The 22,905-nt window shown below is 42.0% G+C and overlaps 1 protein-coding gene across 2 annotated transcripts in view; it reads right to left on the bottom strand.

Annotated features, from left to right (window-relative positions):
* The window catches only part of fnip1 (folliculin interacting protein 1), a 145,590-nt gene extending 125,460 nt beyond the window's left edge, over nucleotides 1-20,130 (bottom strand). For both annotated transcript variants that reach the window (XM_061891512.1, XM_061891514.1), the window contains exon 1: nucleotides 19,914-20,130. In XM_061891512.1, the coding sequence (XP_061747496.1) occupies nucleotides 19,914-20,005 (92 nt within the window). In that variant the 5' untranslated portion in view covers nucleotides 20,006-20,130. The remainder of the gene's footprint in view (nucleotides 1-19,913) is intronic.
* Nucleotides 20,131-22,905: the final 2,775 nt, after the last annotated feature.

The raw sequence follows: 22,905 nt of genomic DNA, 5'->3' as shown, positions 1-22,905 counted from the left end.
ATTTAAGCCAAATATTTTAAAATGTATTTCCGTGAGAGCCATAAAATATTTTTTAACACTGAATACAACCAAATGTCTGTATTTTTAAGTAAGACCAACAGTTTTAGAGTATAATATGTCACAAACTCGCATGGCAGCAGTAGTGGCGACCCCAAGAAGCAGGAACCAGGAGAGCGAAGAGCAGGTAAGATGCTTTAAATATCATCAACAGAGGAGAAGGAAGCAGTCTTGCATGCACAGTTCTAAACAATAGTCAATCTTTGAGCCCTGAGGAGCGCGTGACAAGCATAAATAGAAACATGCTGATTGGCAGCAGGTTTGGTCCAGCTGCCAATCAACAGCAGGTGAGGGAAAAAAAACACAGCGCCCAGTGGGACAAGCAGGAAATGGAAACGAAATAAGAGCACTGGTGGGAATTAAACACAAAACAAAGAAGCACAAACAGAAATTAAGTGACAGATCTTCACATAACAAGTCTGTCATTCTTTTTAATAACATTGTTATTCGGAAGCTCCCCAATGATAAATGAAATACTTCTTACCAATAATGCGACTTCTTGAACAGGTGCGGTAGAAAACAGATGGATGGATTAAAATGTTTGAGAATGTTTTATATTTTGAACGTTATTTTTAACACTGATTACAAGTGGAATTTTTCATTACTTATCGTGTTAAGCAATGTCAGCTAAGATTTATCTGAGAGCCAGATGCAGTCATCAAAAGAGTCACATCTGGCTGGAGACCCATAGGTTGCCTACCCCTGCCTTAAAGGCCAACTGAAATGAGATGTTCTTATTTAAACGGGGATAGCAAGTCCATTCTATGTGTCATACTTGATCATTTCGCGATATTGCCATATTTTTGCTGAAAGGATTTAGTAGAGAACATCCACGATAAAGTTCGCAACTTTTGGTCGCTAACAGAAAAGCCTTGCCTTTACCGGAAGTCGCAGACGATGACGTCACCCGTTGAAGGCTCCTCAAATCCTCACATTGTTTTTAATGGGAGCCTCCAACAAAAAGAGCTATTTGGACCGAGAAAACGACAATTTCCCCATTAATTTGAGCGAGGATGAAAGATTTGTGTTTGAGGATATTGATAGCGACGAACTAGAAACAAAAAACGAGAAAAAAAATTAAGTTAAAAAAAAAAGGAGATTGCATTGGGACGTTCCACGTCTGTAGCCAAGGATTGGACCGCCAAGTGCCCTGCCTTCGGCTACCGCCCAGCTCACAATGCACCCGTCCTCTATGGCCCCTCCTATGAGTGGTGAGCCCATTGGAGGGATGACCCACGTTGCCTCTTCGGGCTGTGCCCGGCCGGGCCCCATGGGGACAGGCCCGACCACCAGGCGCTCTCCATCGTGCCACAACTCCGGGCCTGGCTCCAGAACGGGGCCCCGGTGACCCACGTCCAGGCAAGGGAAATCTGAACCCATTTTGATGTAATTCCATAGAAGTCTTTGAGCTGCTCTTTGTCTGATCACTCACCTAGGACCTGTTTGTCTTGGGAGACCCTACCAGGGGGCCTGAAAGCCCCCAGACAACATAGCTCCTAGGATCATTTAGGATCATCATCATGTGAATCAGCACCTCCAAGTCCGAGTCCATGGTTCTCGCCCGGAAAAGGGTGGAGTGCCATCTCCGGGTTGGGGAGGAGACCCTGCCCCAAGTGGAGGAGTTCAAGTACCTAGGAGTCTTGTTCACGAGTGGGGGAAGAGTGGATTGTGAGATCGAGAAGCGGATCGGTGCGGCGTCTTCAGTAATGCAGATGTTGTATCAATCCGTTGTGGTGAAGAAGGAGCTGAGCCGGAAGGCAAAGCTCTCAATTTACCGGTCGATTTACGTTCCCATCCTCACCTATGGTCATGAGCTTTGGGTCATGACCGAAAGGATAAGATCACGGGTACAAGCGGCCCAAATGAGTTTCCTCCGCCGGGTGGCGGGGCTCTCCCTTAGAGATAGGGTGAGAAGCTCTGCCATCCGGGAGGAACTCAAAGTAAAGCCGCTGCTCCTCCACATCGAGAGGAGCCAGATGAGGTGGCTCGGGCATCTGGTCAGGATGCCACCCGAAGGCCTCCCTAGGGAGGTGTTTAGGGCACGTCCAACCGGTAGGAGGCCACGGGGAAGACTCAGGACACGTTGGGAAGACTATGTCTCCAGGCTGGCCTGGGAACGCCTCGGGATCCCCCAGGAAGAGCTAGACGAAGTGGCTGGGGAGAGGGAAGTCTGGGCTTCCCTGCTTAGGCTGCCGACCCGACCTCGGATAAACGGAAGATGATGGATGGATGGATGGATGGATGGATGGATGCATTGGGACGGATTCAGATGTTTTTAGACACATTTACTAGGATAATTCTGGGAAATCCCTTATCTTTCTATTGGGTTGCTAGTGTTTTAGTGAGATTAATAGTACCTGATGGTCGGAAGGGTTTGTCCACGGGTGTCTTGAGGCCAGTGTCTGATGGAAGTCGACGGCAGCTGTATGGACGGCACGAGCTCAGCTGATCTCCAGTAAGTGGCGACTTTTTAACCACAATTTTCTCACCAAAAACTGCCGGTTGACATGTTCGCTTGACCGCTCCGATCCATAGGAAAGCTTCACCTCTGGGAATTTTAAACAAGGAATCCCCGTGTGTTTGTGTGGCTAAAGGCTAAAAGCTTCCCAACTTCATCTTTCTACTTTGACTTCTTCATTATTAATTGAACAAATTGCCAAAGATTCAGCAACACAGGTGTCCAAAATACTGTGTAATTATGCGGTTAAAGCAGACGACTTTTAGCTGTGTGTGTGCGCAGCTCTAATATTTCCTAACAGTCCGTGACGTCTCGCGTACACATCATTTTGCGACGTTTTCAACAAGAAACTCCCGCGAAAATTAAAATTGCAATTTAGTAAACTAAAAAGGCCGTATTGGCATGTGTTGCAATATTAATATTTCATCATTGCTATATAAACTATCAGACTGCGTAGTCGGTAGTAGTGGCTTTCAGTAGGCCTTTAACAGAAAGCGATTGCAGCTATTTCGGATAAGACACTTCTCATACGGCAACAGAACTTTCCAATGTCCGGATCAGTTGTGATTCTACTTGCCGAAAAACTTTGTTCATTCGTCGAAGGAGAGACAACGAGAATGCGGGCTCCCGTGGATGTGGTAAAAAAAGGTAGCGTGTGCTTTGTATTACCTGGCCATCGAGGAAAGACTAATTAGGGAAAACGGCGAATGGCTTTGGACTGGCAAAGCAGACCGTATCAGTTATTGTCCGCCATGTATGTCGCGGACTCAACGTCTCGGTCCAGAGTATATAAAGTCACCAAAATCAAATGGACAATGAAGGTGAAGGCAAAAGAGTGAGGAGTGTCCTGACCAGATATCAACATCCCTAGATTGACTGTTCTCAAATGTTCTTTGTCACTGTGTACTTTCGTGTCCAATAAAGATCTCATCAATCAACCAATCAATCAATGATTATTTATATAGCCCTAAATCACTAGTGTCTCAAAGGGCTGCACTAACCACAACACAAACCACAACGACATCCTCGGTATAGCCCACATAAGAGCAAGGAAAACTCACACCCAGTGGGATGTCGGGGACAATGATGACTATAAGAAACCTTGGAGAGGACTGCATATGTGGGCAACCCCAACCCCCTCTAGGGGAATCGAAAGCAATGGATGCCGAGCGGGTCTAACATGATACTGTGAAAGTTCAATCCATAGTGTATCCAACACAACCGTGAGAGTCCAGTCCAAAGTGGATCCAACACAGTAGAGCGAGTCCCGCCCATAGTGGACCCAACAGGAAACCATCCCAAGCGGAGGCGGATCAGCAGCGCAGAGATGTCCCAAGCCAATACACAGGCGAGCAGTCCATCCTGGGCCCCGACTCTGGACACCCAGTACTTCATCCATGGCCACAATTCTGATTAATTTATGATGGCTCAGGTGGGATTCTCTACACTAGCACACTGGATTCCAGTTAATTGAAATAGTACAGGGCTTCACGGTGGAAGAGGGGTTAGTGCGTCTGCCTCACAATACGAAGTTCCTGCAGTCCTGGGTTCAAATCCAGGCTCGGGATCTTTCTGTGTGGAGTTTGCATGTTCTCCCCGTGAATGCGTGGTTTCCCTCCAGGTACTCCGGCTTCCTCCCACTTCCAAAGACATGCACCTGGGGATAGGTTGATTGGCAACACTAAATTGGCCCTAGTGTGTGAATGTGAGTGTGAATGTTGTCTGTCTATTTGTGATGGCCCTGCGATGAGGTGGCGACTTGTCCAGGGTGTACCCCGCCTTCCGCCCGATTGTAGCTGAGATAGGCGCCAGCGCCCCCCGCGACCCCAAAAGGGAATAAGCGATAGAAAATGGATGGATGGATGAAATAGTACAACACTGGATATTGTCCAGGTAAGTTAAATTTAAAAACTTGCACACAAAGCAACACTGGAGGTGACTACGACGTGCCCGTTTTCCGCACATGCGTACTAGGTCGCGTTGCGCCGGCGGACGGAGGGGGGTGACGGGGTCTTAAACGACCGGTGTGTGTGTCTGTGGACAAGGATTAAGGTAGGTGGGATTTACCCTAAGGATAAGGTTAGGTTGGATTTACCCTGGGTAACCTTAGCCGGGGGCCTAAAAAGGTGTATTACAGGGGTGTCAAACTCATTTTAGATCAGGGGCCACATAGAGAAAAATCTTCTCCATAGTGGGCCGGACCGGTAAAATCACGGCACGATAACTTAAAAAAAAAACTTCAGATTGTTTTCTTTGTTTAAAAATAAAACAAGCACATTCTGAAAAACATAATGTTGTTGGGTTTTGTTTTTTTTACACTTACATGTTGTGGTTAATAGTAATATATCTGTATTTGTCAGAATAAATTATGTGATAATGTTCATCAGTCAACTCATTGGTTTTGATTTTCAATCTATCAAGATAAAAAAATGTATTTATACAGTTTGCTCATTTTCCTCGGCTGGTACACTAACATTATGTGTTTTTTTTTTGTTTTTTTTACATTTGTAGCATCATCTACAAAGTCACTAGACTAATGTTTACCTCCGTGTGGAAACAGGTTGCTATGCGCGGTCTTTCTGGCGTCACTCCATCTCCGAACTCAGTTTGTAAACGATCGATGAGTCCGTACCAAGCGAAGAGCCGGAGGTTCAAGAAATACACGGCGCACTTACCCGTGTAAAAAATTATCCAAGGAGGGGAACATAAACTAATGGTTTACAAACCTCGTTTCCATATGAGTTGGGAAATTGTGTTAGATGTAAATATAAACGGAATACAATGATTTGCAAATCCTTTTCAACCCATATTCAGTTGAATGTTACAAAGACAACATATTTGATGTTAAAACTGATTATTTTTTGCAAATAACCATTAACTTTAGAATTTGATGCCAGCAACACGTGACAAAGAAGTTGGGAAAGGTCACAATAAATACTGATTAAATGCACATCAAAAACATATATGGAACATCCCACAGGTGTGCAGGCTAATTGGGAACAGGTGGGTGCCATGATTGGGTATAAAAGCAGCTTCTATGAAATGCTAAGTCATTCACAAACAAGGATGGGGCGAGGGTCACCACTTTGTAAGCAAATTGTCGAACAGTTTTAGAACAACATTTCTCAATGAGCTATTGCAAGGAATTTAGGGATTTTACCATCTACGGTCCGTAAAATCATCAAAAGGTTCAGAGAATCTGGAGAAATCACTGCACGTAGGCCATGATATTACGGACCTTTGATCCCTCAGGCGGTACTGCATCAAAACCCGACATCAGTGTGTAAAGGATATCACCACATGGGTTCAGGAACACTTCACAAAACCACAGTCAGTAACTACAGTTGGTCGCTACATCCGTATGTGCAAGTTAAAACTCTACTATGCAAAGCGAAAGCCATTTATCTACAACACCCAGGAACGCCGCCGGCTTCGCTGGGCTTGAGCTCATCTAAGATGGACTGGTGCAAAGTGGAAAAGTGTTCTGTAGTCTGACGAGTCCACATTACAAATGATATTTTGTACTCCGGAACAAAGAGGAAAATAACCATCCTGCTTGTTATAGGCGCAAAGTTCAAAAGCCAGCATGTGTGATGGTATGGGGGTGTATTAGTGCCCAAGGCATGGGTAACTTACACATCTGTGAAGGCACCATTAATGCTGAATGGTCCATAAAGGTTTTTGGAGCAACATAAGTTGTCATCCAAGCAACGTTATCATGGATCCTCCTGCTTATTTCAGCAAAACAATGCCAAACCATTTGTTACAACAGCGTGGGTTCGTAGTAAAAGAGTGCGAGTACTTTCCTGGCACAACTGCAGTCCAGACATGTCTCCCATCTAAAATGTGTGGCGCATTATGAAGCGTAAAATACGACAACAAGACCCCGGACTGTTGAACAACTTAAGCTGTACATCAAGCAAGAATGGTAAAGAATTCCTCTTTCAAAGCTTCAACAATTATTTTCCTCAGTTCCCAAACGTTTATTGAGTGTTGTTAAAGGGGAACATTATCACAATTTCAAAAGGGTTAAAAACAATAAAAATCAGTTCCCAGTGGCTTGTTGTATTTTTTGAAGTTTTTTTCAAAATTTTACCGGTCCCAGAATATCCCTAAATAAAGCTTTAAAGTGCCTTATTTTCGCTATCTTCGAAACCACTATCCATTTCCCTGTGAAGTCATACAGTGCTGCCAATACAAACAACATGGCGGTTACCACAGCAAGATATAGCGACATTAGCTCAGATTCAGACTCGGATTTTAGTGGCTTAAGCGATTCAACAGATTACGCATGTATTGAAACAGATGGTCGGAGAATGGAGGCAGATAGCGAAAACGAAATTGAAGAAGAAACTGAAGCTATTGAGCGAATAGCTATTGACGCTATTCGGCCATAGCGTGGGTGTACCTAATGAAGTGGCCCATAGCCTGGCTGCCTTATTAGCATCGCCGGTAAAATTTGCGGACCAAACCATCAGGACTTTCGCATCTTGTGACACTGGAGCAACTTAAATCCGTCAATTAGTAAGTGTTTGTTTCGCATTAAATGTGGGTATCTAGTTTCAAATGTACATACAGCTAGCGTAAATAGCATGTTAGCATCGATTAGTATAGCATGTTAGCATCGATTAGCTGGCAGTCATGCCGTGACCAAATATGTCTGATTAGCAGATAAGTCAACAACATCAACAAAACTCACCTTTGTGATTTCGTTGACTTAATCGTTGCAATTGCATCTGCAGGTTATCCATACATCTCTGTGCCATGTCTGTCTTAGCACCGCCGGTCAAATGTGAAGACACTCTGGTACATTCAATGGGGGTCTGGCGGCAGATTTCTTGCCAGTGGTGCAACTTGAATCCCTCCCCGTTAGTGTTGTTACAACCTCAGACAACACACCGACGAAGCATGATGTCTCCAAGGTTCCAAAAAATAGTCGAAAAAACGGAAAATAACAAAGCTGAGACCCGGTGTTTGTAATGTAAAAATGAATATGGCGGGTGTGTTACCTCGGTGACGTCACGTTCTGACATCATCGCTAAAAGACCGATAAACAGAAAGGCGTTTAATTTGCCAAAATTCACCCATTTAGAGTTCGGAAATCGGTTAAAAAAATACATGGTCTTGTTTCTGCAACATCAAGGTATATATTGACGCTTGCATAGGTCTGGTGATAATGTTCCCCTTTAAAAGAAAATGTGATGTAACACAGTGGTGAACATGCCCTTTCCCAACTACTTTGGCACGTGTTGCAGCCATGAAATATTAAGTTAATAACTATTTGCAAAAAAAAAAAAATACCGTTTATGAGTTTGAACATCAAATATCTTGTCTTTGTAGTGCATTCAATTGAATATGCGTTGAAAATGATTTGCAAGTCATTGTATTCCGTTTATATTTACATATAACAAAGTTTCCCAACTCATATTCAAACGGGGTTTGCAGTATGGCTGAAATGGGGCTTTGGCTAAATAATTATCTGTTTAAGGAGTTATCCGGCTTAATGCAGACAGGGCCTTAGTAGATAGACAAGAAGCAGCTTCCTCGACCACTGTCAGCCTCTACGTCGCTCACTGACCTCAAAGAGCCCTGCCCTGCCACGCTTAGTGCATGTGTGCGCGTGCATTTCTGTTTGTCGCTCGGTTACATAAATATCTCCTGTGACCCGGCGCCGCGACATTCCTCCACGACGAGCGTGACAGATGTTCCAGTTGAGGGTGTCCATCAAAAACAAAGACAAGACCAATCAATAATGACAACGTGCATGGATGAATGAATAGTTTGATTTAAAACGGGCATAAAGTATCACGCTGGCACTGCACGGGTTGAATGTGAAACCTTCCACTTAGACGCTTTGAAAAGCAACCTGAGGCCGCCTTCATGAATGTGAACTTTGTCCTATTAGTGGGACAGACTTGAAAGCAAAAAAAAAAAAAACCCACCTATCTCTTGTCACACAACGCAACGCAGCACCTGACTACCTGCATATCTGCTGTGCAGGCTTTTTTTTTCCCATGAAGCACTTCTGCATTCCAGCAATCACATGAGCGTGAGTGAGGCGGCGACGTTGCTGCAAGGCGCACGGCGGCTGGAATGACTCTCTGGAATCAAGCGTAGCAGCGGAGTGGACGGCGATAAAAATAACATGAGCAAGCACGGTTTCTTAAAGTTATGTGTGTTTTGTGAACACACGTTTTAGTCAAGGCTATACGATGACAGCAACATTTTTGCAGCAAATTCCTAAAAAAAAAGGGTGCTGTCATTTAGGATTTAGGATCTTTGACGCCTGTTTTTTTGCAGTTAATGCAGTCATATAATAGATATTTAACTACAGGTGCTGGTCATATTATTAGAATATCATGAAAAAGTTGATTTATTTCACCTCTGGCTAGAACAAGTGATTAGTACACCTGTTTCTGATCATTTGAATGGGTGGCCAAATACTTTTAGCGATATAGTTCATTAGGGGTGTGAATCTTCCGGCACCTATTGATTCAATCCGATTCCAATTCATGGGTTGACGATTCGATTCAGAATCAATTCTCGATTCAAAGCTTTTCTCAATTCAAACTGATGCTTGCAATTTATTACTTGCAGAGGTGGGAATCTTTGGGCACCTCAAGATTCGATTACAATTCAGGAGCTACAATTCGATTAAAAATCGATTATAGATGCATCTTTAGTTTATGTATATTGATGCAGTTTTAAAATTTATTTTTGATTCACTAAATAGGCGTTCATCACTTGCAACTTAAAAAAAAAAACAGTGTATTTGTAATAAGAAACAGTTAAATTAATGCAGACATTAATGTGTGCAAAAGTGGAACATAAGTGCCCTATAATAAAGGAGCTGGTCGGATCTCTCGGTTTTAGTCAGTCAAATTTTAGAACTGACTGCATTACTTTATTTAAAATAAATAAATTGATTGTCTATGCTTAATAATTGATTTTATAATTGTCCATGTCGGAATTGCAATGCATTTAAAAATGTATTATTTCCCCCACCTTGGTATAGTAATTATATATATATATATATATATATATATATATCTTTTTTAAACAGGTTGGAAAAGCTCCTTCTTGATTGCAAGGAGATGACCTAAAAACTTTTGGAAATTATGAATCTCTAGCACATACGTTGTAGCTTACCCGTCAAGACAAAAACGATTTACGAAATTTCCCAATTTCTCCGTTTTTTACAGAAAAATGTAATAGCGGTAAAAAGTAACATTTGGAGTATCGATTGCCAAAAAGTCGGCACTTAACTGAGCTTAACTGAGGGAGAGTCACTGACACTCAAGGCAAAACTACCGTGTTTTCCGGACTATTAGGCGCACTTAAAATCCTTTTTTTGTCCTCATAACTCGACAGTGTGCCTTATGTAAGGAATAAGTTTGGTTGAGCTTACCCACCTCGAAGCTATTTTATTTGGTACATAGTGTAATAAGTGCGACCAGTAGATGGCAGTTAAACATAAGAGATAAGTGTAGGCTGCACTATGATGGCAATATGACAACAACATACGAGTATTGTTATGATGTGTATATAAGGTAAGACATTATCTGGCATTTTGTTTTGCAATATTATGCAAAATAAACTTTTTTTTACCTTCTGGGACCTGCTAATCTGTATTTGGGATCTGCATAAATCCTGAAAAATTGCGCAAGTCCGCCTTTGTAGTCGTAGTTGATAAGCTTCTTCTTGTTCTCTATCTTCTTGTTATGGGACATTCATCCTCCACTGTTGTCATTTTTAATAGATGGATAGTACTTTATTGATTCCTTCGGGAAAATTAAAAATAATATAAAGTAGCGTAAAGTTCTTACTTATATGTGTCAGTAAATGTGCCATGAAAGCGCAAATTTACATTACTCACCCACAGAACTTTAGTTATTAGAGTTCCGGTCGGGCAATTTATCACGGGACACATTGCCGGTTTTGTTGTTTCCAGATGAGAAGATAATTCACTGTTACTGATTTATGTAAAGTCTGAATGTCATTAAAACAGGTAGCGCCATCTTTTGACATTTATTCCACTCTCGTCCTTGCACGCTACACCGCTACAACGAAGATGACGGGGAAAAGACGCTGTCAAAGGTGAGCCACGTAAATAATACTGCCAAAGAAACGGCGCGTCATGAAGCGACGGTCAGAAAGCGGCTTGAAGATGATCTGTAAAACATCATCTATGCAACATTTTGACCAAAGAACCACCATTACCTGTTATGTAGATCACAAGGAAGTTTTTTACATTTAGAAAAATATAATAATAATAATATGACTCCTTCAATGCGCCCTATAATGTGGTGCGCCTTATGAATGGAAAAAGCTCAAAAATAGACCATTCATCCGCAGTGTGCTCTATGTTCCAGAAAATACGGTAATTCACAGATGACAGCCTGTGGAAGACTTGTGAAATTGTTGTTATTTAAAGAAATCTTTTGATATTTACGGTCATTTTTCCTATTCTCACGGTAATAAAAGTACGGGACATGCCCAGACATCTCAACAAACCTGGCATAGAGGTTAGAGTGTCCGCCCGAGATCGGTAGGTTGTGAGTTCAAACCCCGGCAGAGTCATACCAAAGAATATAAAAATGGGACCGATTACCTCCCTGCTCGGCACTCAGCATCAAGGGTTGGAATTGGGGGTTAAATCCCCACAAATTATTACCGGGCGCGGGTACTGCTCCCCTCACCTCCCAGGGATTGAGGGTAATGGGTCAAATGCAGAGGATAATCTCACCACACCGTGTGTGTGTGATAATCATTGGTACTTTAACCTTAAAAGGGCATCTGGTCAGGATGCCACCCGAACGCCTCCCTAGGGAGGTGTTTAGGGCACATCCAACCGGTAGGAGGCCACGGGGGAAGACTATGTCTCCAGGCTGGCCTGGGAACGCCTCGGATTCCCCCGGGAAGAGCTGGACGAAGTGGCTGGGGAGAGGAAAGTCTGGGCTTGTCTGCTTAGGCTGTTGCCCCCGCGGCCCGACCTCGGATAAGCGGAAGAAGATGGATGGATGGAAAGCATGCTTTTGTTTCTAAATACGGGACAATTCCGTTTCCCAAGGGTAGGTTGGCAACCCTACTTAGGGGGATGCTTTGATGAAAGATGAGACCTGTCACACTCAGTCTGAAGTTGAAAATAGACAAAACAAATCTTTGCGCGGACTGACAAAACATACTTTCTGTTGACCTTTGGCTTTCACATAAAACTATATTTCCGCCATTTCTAAGAAGCGTCTTGAAATAGGACTGATAGCAACTTGATGACAGACGCCTTCTTTGCAGGCCTACAGCACGTGCGCAAACTTTTAATGACGCGTACAGAAATAACAGTTGTGTTCCATTAAAATGCACAATAATAGTATTGAGGATGAGTCACACACACCCACACACACATTCACACACACACACGCCCCAAGCTTATTGACTTAAAGCTGCTGACTGAGAATGACAACACAGGCTGAGATTGATGAGAGCCTCACGTGATGCATGGAGTTATGAAAGTATGAGCAAGGACACTCAAGCAATCGGGGACTCGAGACGCTATCACACACACGCAAAAAACAAAAAATAAAGCTAATGTGCCGAAGATTATTTTTAACATGAGTTGTACGTTACATGTTTCCTTATCGATTTCTTTGGTACAGAACACTACTTAAGTCAGGAGTGTCAGGCCCGCCAACAGGTTTTATCCGGCCCGCCTGGTGAGTTTGCCAAGTATTAAAATAAGTAGAGTGATCCTGTTGTGTACAAGTTCTTCGAAAAAGCTAAACTCTCCCGTCACAAGGAAAATCCTTGATTCGTGTTTTCTCAGTAGGTCCACAAAAACAGCAGAGTGGTCCTCTCATTTAGCCAATCCTTGACTAGCGTTTTTGAAGATAGTCCTGAAAAACTTATCTTCAAAAATGCTAGTCAAGGATCAACTAAATGAGACGACCACTCTGCTGTTTTTGTGGACCTACTGTAAAAACACAAATGAAAGATTTTCCATGTGACAGGAGAGTTTAGCTGTAGTGAAGAACCTCTACACAACAGGACCACTCTGCTGTTTTTCAGGGCCGAAATAAAAAACGCTACTAAAGAATCATCAGATGAGGACCATTCTGCTGTTTTTGTGGTTCTACTGTAAACAAAACTAAACAAAGATTCTCTCTATGTGACGGAAGCGCTTAGCTGTTTCTAAGAACCTTTACACAACAGGGCCACTCTGCTGCTTTTCAGGACCTCCTTAAAAAACGCTAGTCAAGGATCATCCTAATGAGAGGTCCCCATTGCTGTTTTTGTGGATCCACTGTAAGACCACAAGACAAAGATCCTCTCTATGTTACAGAAGCGCTTAGCTGTTTCAAAGGACCTCGACACAACAGGACCACTCTGCATTTTTTCAGAACCTACTTCAAAAACTGTAGTCAAGGAACGGCTAAAAGAGACAACCACTCTGCTGTTTTTGTGGACCTGCTGTAAAAACACAAATCAAAGATTTTCCATGTGACAGGAGAGTTTAGCTGTTTAGAAGAACCTCTACACAACAGGACCACTCTGCTGTTTTTCAGGACCAAAAAAAAAAAAACGCTAGTAAAGAATCATCCAAATGAGAGAACCATTCTGCTGTTTCTGTGGATCTACTGTGAAACCACGAATCAAAGATTATCTCTATGTGACAGAAGCGCTAAGATGTATTTAAGAACCTCTACACAATAGGACCACTCTGTTATTTTTCAGGACCTACTTAAAAAACGCTAGGAAAAAAAAGAAAATAAATCAATAAACAAGGACCCAAAGACATGCACTTGGGGATAAGTTGACTGGCAACACTAAATTGGCCCTAGTGTGTGAATGTGAGTGTGAATGTTGTCTGTCTATCTGTGTTGGCCCTGCGATGAGGTGGCGACTTGTCCAGGGTGTACCCCGCCTTCCGCCCGATTGTAGCTGAGATAGGCGCCAGCGCCACCCGCGACCCCGAAAGGGACTAAGCTGTAGAGGATGGATGGATGGATATATTTCAAAACTGTAAATAAAGATTTTTTGAAAAGAAATTTTAAAAAACAGTCCAGCCTTTGACTAGCGGGAGTCATGCTACTGTAGCGATACTGCCAAGGAAAAGCAAGATCTTAAAAACCCTCTGCTCTTTTTTTTTTGCTATTTTTTAAAAATTGATCAATTACTCAATTAATTAATGTTAAGACGTCCTGGGTAATAAACATCCATCCATCCATCCATTTTCTACCGCTTATTCCCTTTCGGGGTCGCGGGGGGCGCTGGCGCCTATCTCAGCTACAATCGGGCGGAAGGCGGGGTACAGCCTGGACAAGTCGCCACCTCATCGCAGGGCCAACACAGATAGACAGTAACAATAAAATGACAATATACAAATGTTATTACAACATGTAGGTAAGTACAAAAGTTCTTGTTAACAGTGGTTAAGTTATTTGACAGCTAAGAATGTTACAATCGTACAGTTTGACCCTGGAACTGACTATGTTAGTGTGTTGCTGTCTGAGGGCTACGTCGTCCAATCAGAGCTCAGCACTTTCCCTTTGCCGCGGGACACGACCTCCACCCGGAATGTGGTCGCGGCGCATCGGGCGGATAGAGTGTCCGACCCCTGAAGGCAGGTTGGATTTAGCGTTTGGATATTTCTGTAACGACTAATTGTTCGGAAGCATCAAGTTCTTTACGTTTCATGGCTTCTATTGTGAAGGCTCACTAACATAATCATCATGTTTTCATCACACGACTCATGTCCACCATGTACTTTGTGTGTGTTACTTGATGGATATGGTCATAAAACAATCATAAACTACAACACTAATAACACTAATCAAAGATGTTCTTCTTGATGGGCACACTGCCTGTTTTTAACAACCTACTTGTCAAAGATCCTCTATACGACAGGAGTGCTCAACTGTTTTTAAGAACATACTGCAAATCTGCTAGTCGCGGATCGTCCAAATGAGAGGACCACTCTGCTGTAAAAACACTAATCAAAGATTATCTATGTGACAGGAGCACTCAATTGTTTTTAAGGATGTCTACAGCGTTTTTTTAAGACCTACTTCAAAAACGCTAGTCAAGGATCGTCCTAATGAGAGGTCCACATTGCTGTTTTTGTGGATCTACTGTAAGACCACTAATCAAAGATCCTCTCTATGTTACAAAAGCGCTCAGCAGTTCTGAAGAACCTCTACACAACAGGACCACTCGGCTGTTTTTCAAGACCTACTTCAAAAACGCCAGTCAAGGATCGTCCTAATGAGAGGTCCACATTGCTGTTTTTGTGGATCTACTGTAAGTCCACTAATACATTAGAAATACTTTGATTATTTACAATCCGGGGAGATGGGATGTAAATGGAGGAGGATTAAAGGGTTGAAGTTGCCTGAAGGTGTCGTGGTGCATCATGTACAGTAGATGGCAGTATTGTCCTGTTTAAGAGTGTCACATGCTGTTTACGGCAGACGAACTGCCTTACGGTAGAGTGTTAGACGTAAACGTGACTGCTGTTGTTGTGTGTTGTTAATGAAAATGCCTAACAATAAACCCACATAAGAAACCAAAAACTCACCCTCGATCATTCTACAGACACGTCATTGGGAAGACACGCTCCCAGACACGTCACTCAGTTCCTCGTGGAGCTAGGAGGGCGTGGCCTCCAGCTCCGCCTGAATTTCGGGAGAAAATTTGTCCCGGGAGGTTTTCGGGAGAGGCGCTGAATTTCGGGAGTCTCCCGGAAAATACAGGAGGGTTGGCAGGTATGTAGTAAATGTGTCTAATAACATCTGAATCGCTCCCACTGCCCTCGTCTTTTTAAAAACATTTTTTATTCTAGTCCTTCACTCTCACTATCCTCATCCACGAATATTTCATCCTCGCTCAAATTAATGGGGAAATTGTCACTTTCTCGGTCCGAATTGCTCTTGCTGCTGGTGGCTATGATTATAAACAATGTGAGGATGTGAGGAGCCCTACAACCCGTGACGTCACACGCACATCGTCTGCTACTTCCGGTAAAGGCGAGGCTTTTTTTATTAGCGACCATAAGTTGCGAACTTTATCGTGGATGTTCTCTACTAAATCCTTTCAGCAAAAATATGGCAATATCGCGAAATGATCAAGTATGACACATAGAATGGACCTGCTATCCCCGTTTGAATAAGAACATCTCATTTCAGTAGGCCTTTAAATGTAATTTCAATATTGGGATTCACTATGTAAAAGTGCTTTGAGTCACTAGAGCATGGGTGTCAAACTCTGGCCCGCCGTGTAATTTCATTTGGCCCTTGAGGCAATATCAAATTAACATTAGAGCTGGCCCGCCAGGATTATAGAGCGGCAGTACCGCTGTAACACCGCATTCACCACTTATACTCATACTTGCCAACCCTCCTGATTTTCCCGGGAGACTCCCGAAGTTCAGTGCCCCTCCTGTTAATCTCCTGGGGCAACCATTCTCCCGAATTTCTCCCCAGACAACAATATTGGGGTGGCGCTTTAAAGGCAATGCCTTTAGCGTTCTCCACAACCTGTCGTTACGTCCGCTTTTCCTCTATACATACGGCCAAGTCACATAATTTATGCGGCTTGTACACACACACACACAAGTGAATGCAAGGCATATTTGATCAACAGTCATACAGGTCACACTGAGGGTGGCCGTATAAACAACTTTAGCACTGTTACGAATATGCGCCACACTGTGAAGCCACACCAAACATGAATGACAAACACAATTCGGGAGAACAACCGCACCGAAACACGACATGAACACAACAGAAAAAATACCCAGAATCCCTTGCAGCACTAACTCTTCCGGGACGCTACAATATCCACCCCCCAACCCCGACCACCTCATTATTTTATTTTCAAATTTATCAGCTAGTGGAAAAAGTTAATGTTGATATTTACATTAGAAAGCTGCAAATAGAAAAGAGGCATTACATTTTTTATTGAAATTTTATTTCTGTGATGTTTTTTCGTTTGTTTTTTGAAAGTTGATTTCGCACTATTAGGCTATATGAGCAATAATTAACGTTTTATTCATTCACTTTCTCTTGCTACTTCTAGGCTTGAATGTTTGATTCATTCCTTATTGTTATTTTACTTTCAAATGTATTATTGGCCTGTGGAATACAAATATGCGCCACACTGTGAAGCCACACCAAACATGAATGACAAACACAATTCGGGAGAACAACCGCACCGAAACACGACATGAACACAACAGAAAAAATACCCAGAATCCCTTGCAGCACTAACTCTTCCGGGACACTACAATATCCACCCCCCAACCCCGACCACCTCATTATTTTATTTTCAAATTTATCAGCTAGTGGAAAAAGTTAATGTTGATATTTACATTAGAAAGCTGCAAATAGAAAAGAGGCATTACATTTTTTATTGAAGTTTTATTTCTGTGATGTTTTTTCGTTTGTTTTTTGAAAGTTGATTTCGCACTATTAGGCTATATGAGCAATAATTAACGTTTTATTCATTCACTTTCTCTTGCTACTTCTAGGCTTGAATGTTTGATTCATTCCTTATTGTTATTTTACTTTCAAATGTATTATTGGCCTGTGGAAAAAGTTTATTATGATATTTACCTCAGAAGGCTGCAAATAGAAAAGAGGCATTCAAATTGTATTTAATATGCCATTAATATTTTTTAAATATTGTTATTATTATTATTTGAAACTTAATTTTGCATGTCACTATAAAGTTATATAAGCCTTGCGAGTTCAATATTCAATGCAAAACTTGTTTGGGCCCCTATTAAAAGGTTACTTTGTTCAACCTTGGCCCGTGGCTTTGTTCAGTTGAAAACATAGGTGTCAAACTCTGGCCCCCGTGTTATTTCATTTGGCCCTTGAGGCCATATCAAATTAACATTAGAATTGGCCCGCCGGTGTTATACAGCGGTGCCGCTGTAACACCGCATTCACCGATTGGGGGTGTGCCTTAAAGGCACTGCCTTTAGCGTCCTCTACAACCTGTCGTCAAGTCTGTTTTCCCTCCTCACAAACAGCGTGCCGACCCAGTCACGTAATATATATGTGGCTTCTACACACATGTAAGTAAATGCAAGGCATACTTGATCAACAGCCATACAGGTCACACTGGGGGTGGCCATATAAACAACTTTAACACAGTTACAAATATGCGCCACACTGTGGACCCACACCAAACAAAAATAACAAACACATTTTGGGAGAACATCCACACCGTAACACAACATAAACACAACAGAACAAATACCCAGAAACCCTTGCAGCACTAACTCTTCCGGACCACTACCAACAAACCCTGCCCGCCCACCTGAGCCCCGACATTAACTGAGCAGTAAAAAGGCCTGAATGGTTGATTTATTCATTGTTATTTTATTTTCAAATGTATTAGCCTGTGGAAAAAGTTAATGTTGATATTTACCTCAGAAGGCTGCAAATACAAAGGAGGCATTCATTTTTTATTTAAATTTGATTTGATATGTCATTGATATTTTCTTAATATTGTTATTATTATTTGAAACTCAATTTTGCATGTCACTATAAAGTTATAGAAGTCTTGCTTGTTCAATATTCAATGAAAAACTTGTTTGGGTCTCTATCAAAAGGTTAATTTGTTCAACCTTGGCCCGCGGCTTTGTTCAGTTGAAAACATAGGTGTCAAACTCTGGCCCCCGTGTTATTTCATTTGGCCCTTGAGGCCATATCAAATTAACATTAGAATTGGCCCGCCGGTGTTATACAGCGGTGCCGCTGTAACACCGCATTCACCGATTGGGGGTGTGCCTTAAAGGCACTGCCTTTAGCGTCCTCTACAACCTGTCGTCAAGTCTGTTTTCCCTCCTCACAAACAGCGTGCCGACCCAGTCACGTAATATATATGTGGCTTCTACACACATGTAAGTAAATGCAAGGCATACTTGATCAACAGCCATACAGGTCACACTGAGGGTGGCCATATAAACAACTTTAACACTGTTATGAATATGCGCCACACTGTGAACCCACACCAAACAAAAATAACAAACACATTTTGGGAGAACATCCGCACCGTAACACAACATAAACACAAGAGAACAAATACCCAGAACCCCTTGCAGCACTAACTCTTCCGGACCGCTACAATATACACCCCACCTCCAATCCCCCCGCTACCAACAAACCCTACCTGAGCCCCAACATTACCTGAGCAGTAAAAAGGCCTGAATGGTTGATTTATTCATTGTTATTTTATTTTCAAATGTATTAGCCCAGGGGTAGGGAACCTATGGCTCTACAGCCAGATGTGACTCTTTTGATGACTGCACATGGCTCTCAGATAAATCTTAGCTGACATTGCTTAACACGATATTTAAAGAATAATTCCGCCGGTAATCACTGTGTCAGAAATAACGTTCAAAATATAAAACATTCTCATGCATTTTCATCCATTTATCCGGTTTCTACCGCACCTGTTCAAGAAGTCGCATTAATGGTAAGAAGTGTTTTATTTATTGTTGGTTAGCCTCAGAATAACAATGTTATTAAAAAGAATAAGAAACGTATTATACTCTAAAAATGTTGGTCTTTCTTAAAAATGCACGCTTATAGTTGTATTCAGTGTTAAAATAAATAAATTATATGGCTCTCATGGAAATACTTTTAAAAATATTTGGCTTGTATGGCTCTCAGCCAAAAGGGTTCCCGACCCCTGTATTAGCCTGTAGAAAAAGTTAATGTTGATATTTACTTCAGAAAGCTGCAAATACAAAAGAGGCATTCATTTTTTATTTAAATTTGATTTGATATGCCATTGATATTTTTTAATTATTAATGTTATTATTTGAAACCCAATTTTGCATGTCACTATAAAGTTATATAAGCCTTGCTTGTTCAATATTCAATGCAAAACTTGTTTGGGTCCCTATTAAAAGGTTAGTTTGTTCAACCTCAGCCCGCGGCTTTGTTCAGTTTTCAATTTTGGCCCACTCTGTATTTGAGTTTGACACCCCTGCTCTAGAGAAAAGCGCTATATAAAAAAAAATAATTCACTTCACTTCAGATGCCGCACTTTGCTCCCAACTTAAGGAACGTCCATTCCAGCTTTCTTAAAAAAAATGGAGGTCATGTGGTTTGGAGAAAAAAAAGTGTAAAATATTAAATAAGATAAAATAAAACAATAACATCGAGGTTTGTGTGGCTCGTGCAGCGGCAGCTAACATCTGGCGTTAGCCATGCTAGCTAAACACGTCACGTGTTCTGTTTACACTTTGTCTTGTCCAACATTTTTTGAACGCTTTTAACAACAAACAAACAAAGGGGAGCCTTTGAGTGTAAACAAAGAAAAAGTAACTATTGCCGAAGTGAGTGAAAAGACGCATGTTTACATATATACACACACACACACACACTACCTGAAGGCTGGCTCCTCTTTGTTACATCTCTGCGGTGGCGGCGACAAGGCGCTTTTTTTGTTGAAAAGTTTCTGAAAGAGGGTCGGCGGCATTCTGTAGGATTATAGAAAAAATATATTAAAAAAAAAAATGGGAGCATAAGCTCTCGTTTCTCCCTCAAATCCGCCAGCGAGTCTTGTTCCTTGCAACTGTCTCCATGGACGTCATAGTCATATGACAGGCATTAGTCACCAGAGCCGCTTGGCAACTCCGGCCGTGCCTTTTTCTCATTGGTCCACCCGCTGTGCAATTATCTGATTGGCCAGTATTTTTGGCCCCCCGCACCACGTGGTCGGCGGCTGCCCTGCGTTAGTGTTTTTTGTCGTAAAGCGCGGTGCGGTTTACGTCAGAGTGAAACATTTTTTATTTTTATTTTTACACAAACAACAAGAGACCGTTAAATAAATAAGTTATGCGATACTCGTTTGGATAAAATTACAGGTTGAATGACTAAAACGCCACAGTGTTGAATACGATTTAACAAACTATACACAAATACGTCTCGTACCTATTAACTACAAACCCCGTTTCCATATGAGTTGGGAAATAGTGTTAGATGTAAATATAAACGGAATACAATTATTTGCACATCCTTTTCAACCCTTATTCAATTGAATGCACTACAAAGACAAGATATTTGATGTTCAAACTCATAAACTTTTTTTTTTTGCAAATAATAATTAACCAAGTAGTTGGGAAAGGGCATGTTCACCACTGTGTTACATCACCTTTTCTCTTAACAACACTCAATAAACGTTTGGGAACTGAGGAAACTAATTGTTGAAGCTATGAAAGTGGAATTATTTCCCATTCTTGTTTTAGGTAGAGCTTCAGACGTTCAACAGTCCGGGGTCTCCGCTGTCGTACAAATCCTGTTTCCATATGAGTTGGGAAATTGTGTTAGATGTAAATATAAACGGAACACAATGATTTGCAAATCCTTTTCAACCCATATTCAGTTGAATGCACTACAAAGACAACATACATTTTTTTGTTTTTTTTTTGCAAATAATAATTAACTTAGAATTTCATGACTGCAACACGTGCCAAAGTAGTTGGGAAAGGGCATGTTCACCACTGTGTTACATCACCTTTTATTTTAACAACACTCAATAAACGTTTGGGAACTGAGGAAACTAATTGTTGAAGCTTTGAAAGTGGAATTCTTTCCCATTCTTGTTTTATGTAGAGCTTCAGTTGTTCAACAGTCCGGGGTCTCCGCTGTCGTATTTTCGCTTCATAATGCGCCACACATCGAGAGGAGCCAGATGAAGTGGTTCGGGCATCTGGTCAGGATGCCACCCAAACGCCTCCCTAGGGAGGCCACAGGGAAGACCCAGGACACGTTGGGAAGACTATGTCAGGATCCCCCCGGAACACCTAGACGAAATGGCTGGGGAGAGAGAAGTCTGGGCTTCCCTGCTTAGGCTGCTGCCCCCGCGACCCGACCTCGGATAAGCGGAAGAAGATGGATGGATGGATAATGCGCCACACATTTTCGATGGGAGACAGGTCTGGACTGCAGGCGGGCCAGGAAAGTTCCCGCACTCTTTTTTTACGAAGCCACGCTGTCGTAACACGTGCTGAATGTGGCTTGGGATTGTCTTGCTGAAATAAGCAGGGGCGTCCATGAAAATGACGGTGCGTAGATGGCAGCATATGTTGCTCCAAAACCTGTATGTAACTTTCAGCATTAATGGTGCCTTCACAGATGTGGAAGTTACCCATGCCTTGGGCACTAATGCACCCCCATACCATCACAGATGCTGGCTTTTCAACTTTGCGTCGATAACAGTCTGGATGTTTCGCTTCCCCTTTGGTCCGGATGACACGATGTCGAATATTTCCAAAAACAATTTGAAACGTGGACTCGTCAGACCACAGAACACTTTTCCACTTTGCATCAGTCCTTCTTAGATGATCTCGGGCCCAGAGAAGCCGGCGGCGTTTCTGGATGTTGTTGATAAATGGATTTCGCTTTGCATAGTAGAGCTTTAACTTGTACTTACAGATGTAGCGACCAACTGTATTTAGTGACAGTGGTTTTCTGAAGTGTTCCTTAGCCCATGTGGTGATATCCTTTAGAGATTGATGTCGCTTTTTTATACAGTGCCGTCTGAGGGATCAAAGGTCACGGTCATTCATTATTTGTTTCCGGCCATGCCGCTTATGTGGAGTGATTTCTCCAGATTCTCTGAAGCTTTTGATAATATCATGGACAGTAGATGCATGATACATTTCTTGCAATTGCACTTTGAGAAACGTTGTTCTTAAGCATCTCTTGGGAAGCTGTTTTTATACCCAATCATGTCACCCACCTGTTCCCAATTAGCCTACACACCTGAGGGATGTTCCAAATAAGTGTTTGATGAGCATTCCTCAACTTTATCAGTATTTATTGCCACCTTTCCCAACTTCTTTGTCACGTGTTGCAGGCATCAAATTCTAAAGTTAATGATTATTTGCACAAAAAAAAAAGTTAAACAGTTTGAACATCAAATATGTTTTCTTTGTAGCATATTCAACTGAATATGGGTCGAAAATGATTTGCAAATCATTGTATTCTGTTTATATTTACATCTAACACAATTTCCCAACTCATAATGAAACAGGGTTTGTAAAATGACAGTTTGATTGTGAAATTGCACTTGCGACATCTAGTGGTGATTTAACAGAATACACTTTTGTGAAAAGTCATGCAAAATAGTCTTTTTTTATATTTGTTTTTGCAATAGTTCATTACTGTGTGTCACAATTTCCTTTCAGAACCACTCAGCAGTGGCGAGTTGCACCAATGGCTGCTTTCAAACATCCTGTTTCATAGTGCTCCTGTCTTATAGTGAAGAGGCATTTTGACCAGCACTTTTGTGGTGGATCCTCAAAAACAGTACAACACTTCTGTTATAGAGGATTTTTTTAGTAGCATTTTTACAATTGGCTCTCAAAAACAGCA

This window comes from Nerophis ophidion, linkage group LG28, assembly GCF_033978795.1.
Source record: "Nerophis ophidion isolate RoL-2023_Sa linkage group LG28, RoL_Noph_v1.0, whole genome shotgun sequence".
NCBI lineage: Eukaryota > Metazoa > Chordata > Actinopteri > Syngnathiformes > Syngnathidae > Nerophis > Nerophis ophidion.
Note: the sequence above shows the minus strand (reverse complement) of the source record. Positions and strands in the feature narration are given on the sequence as shown.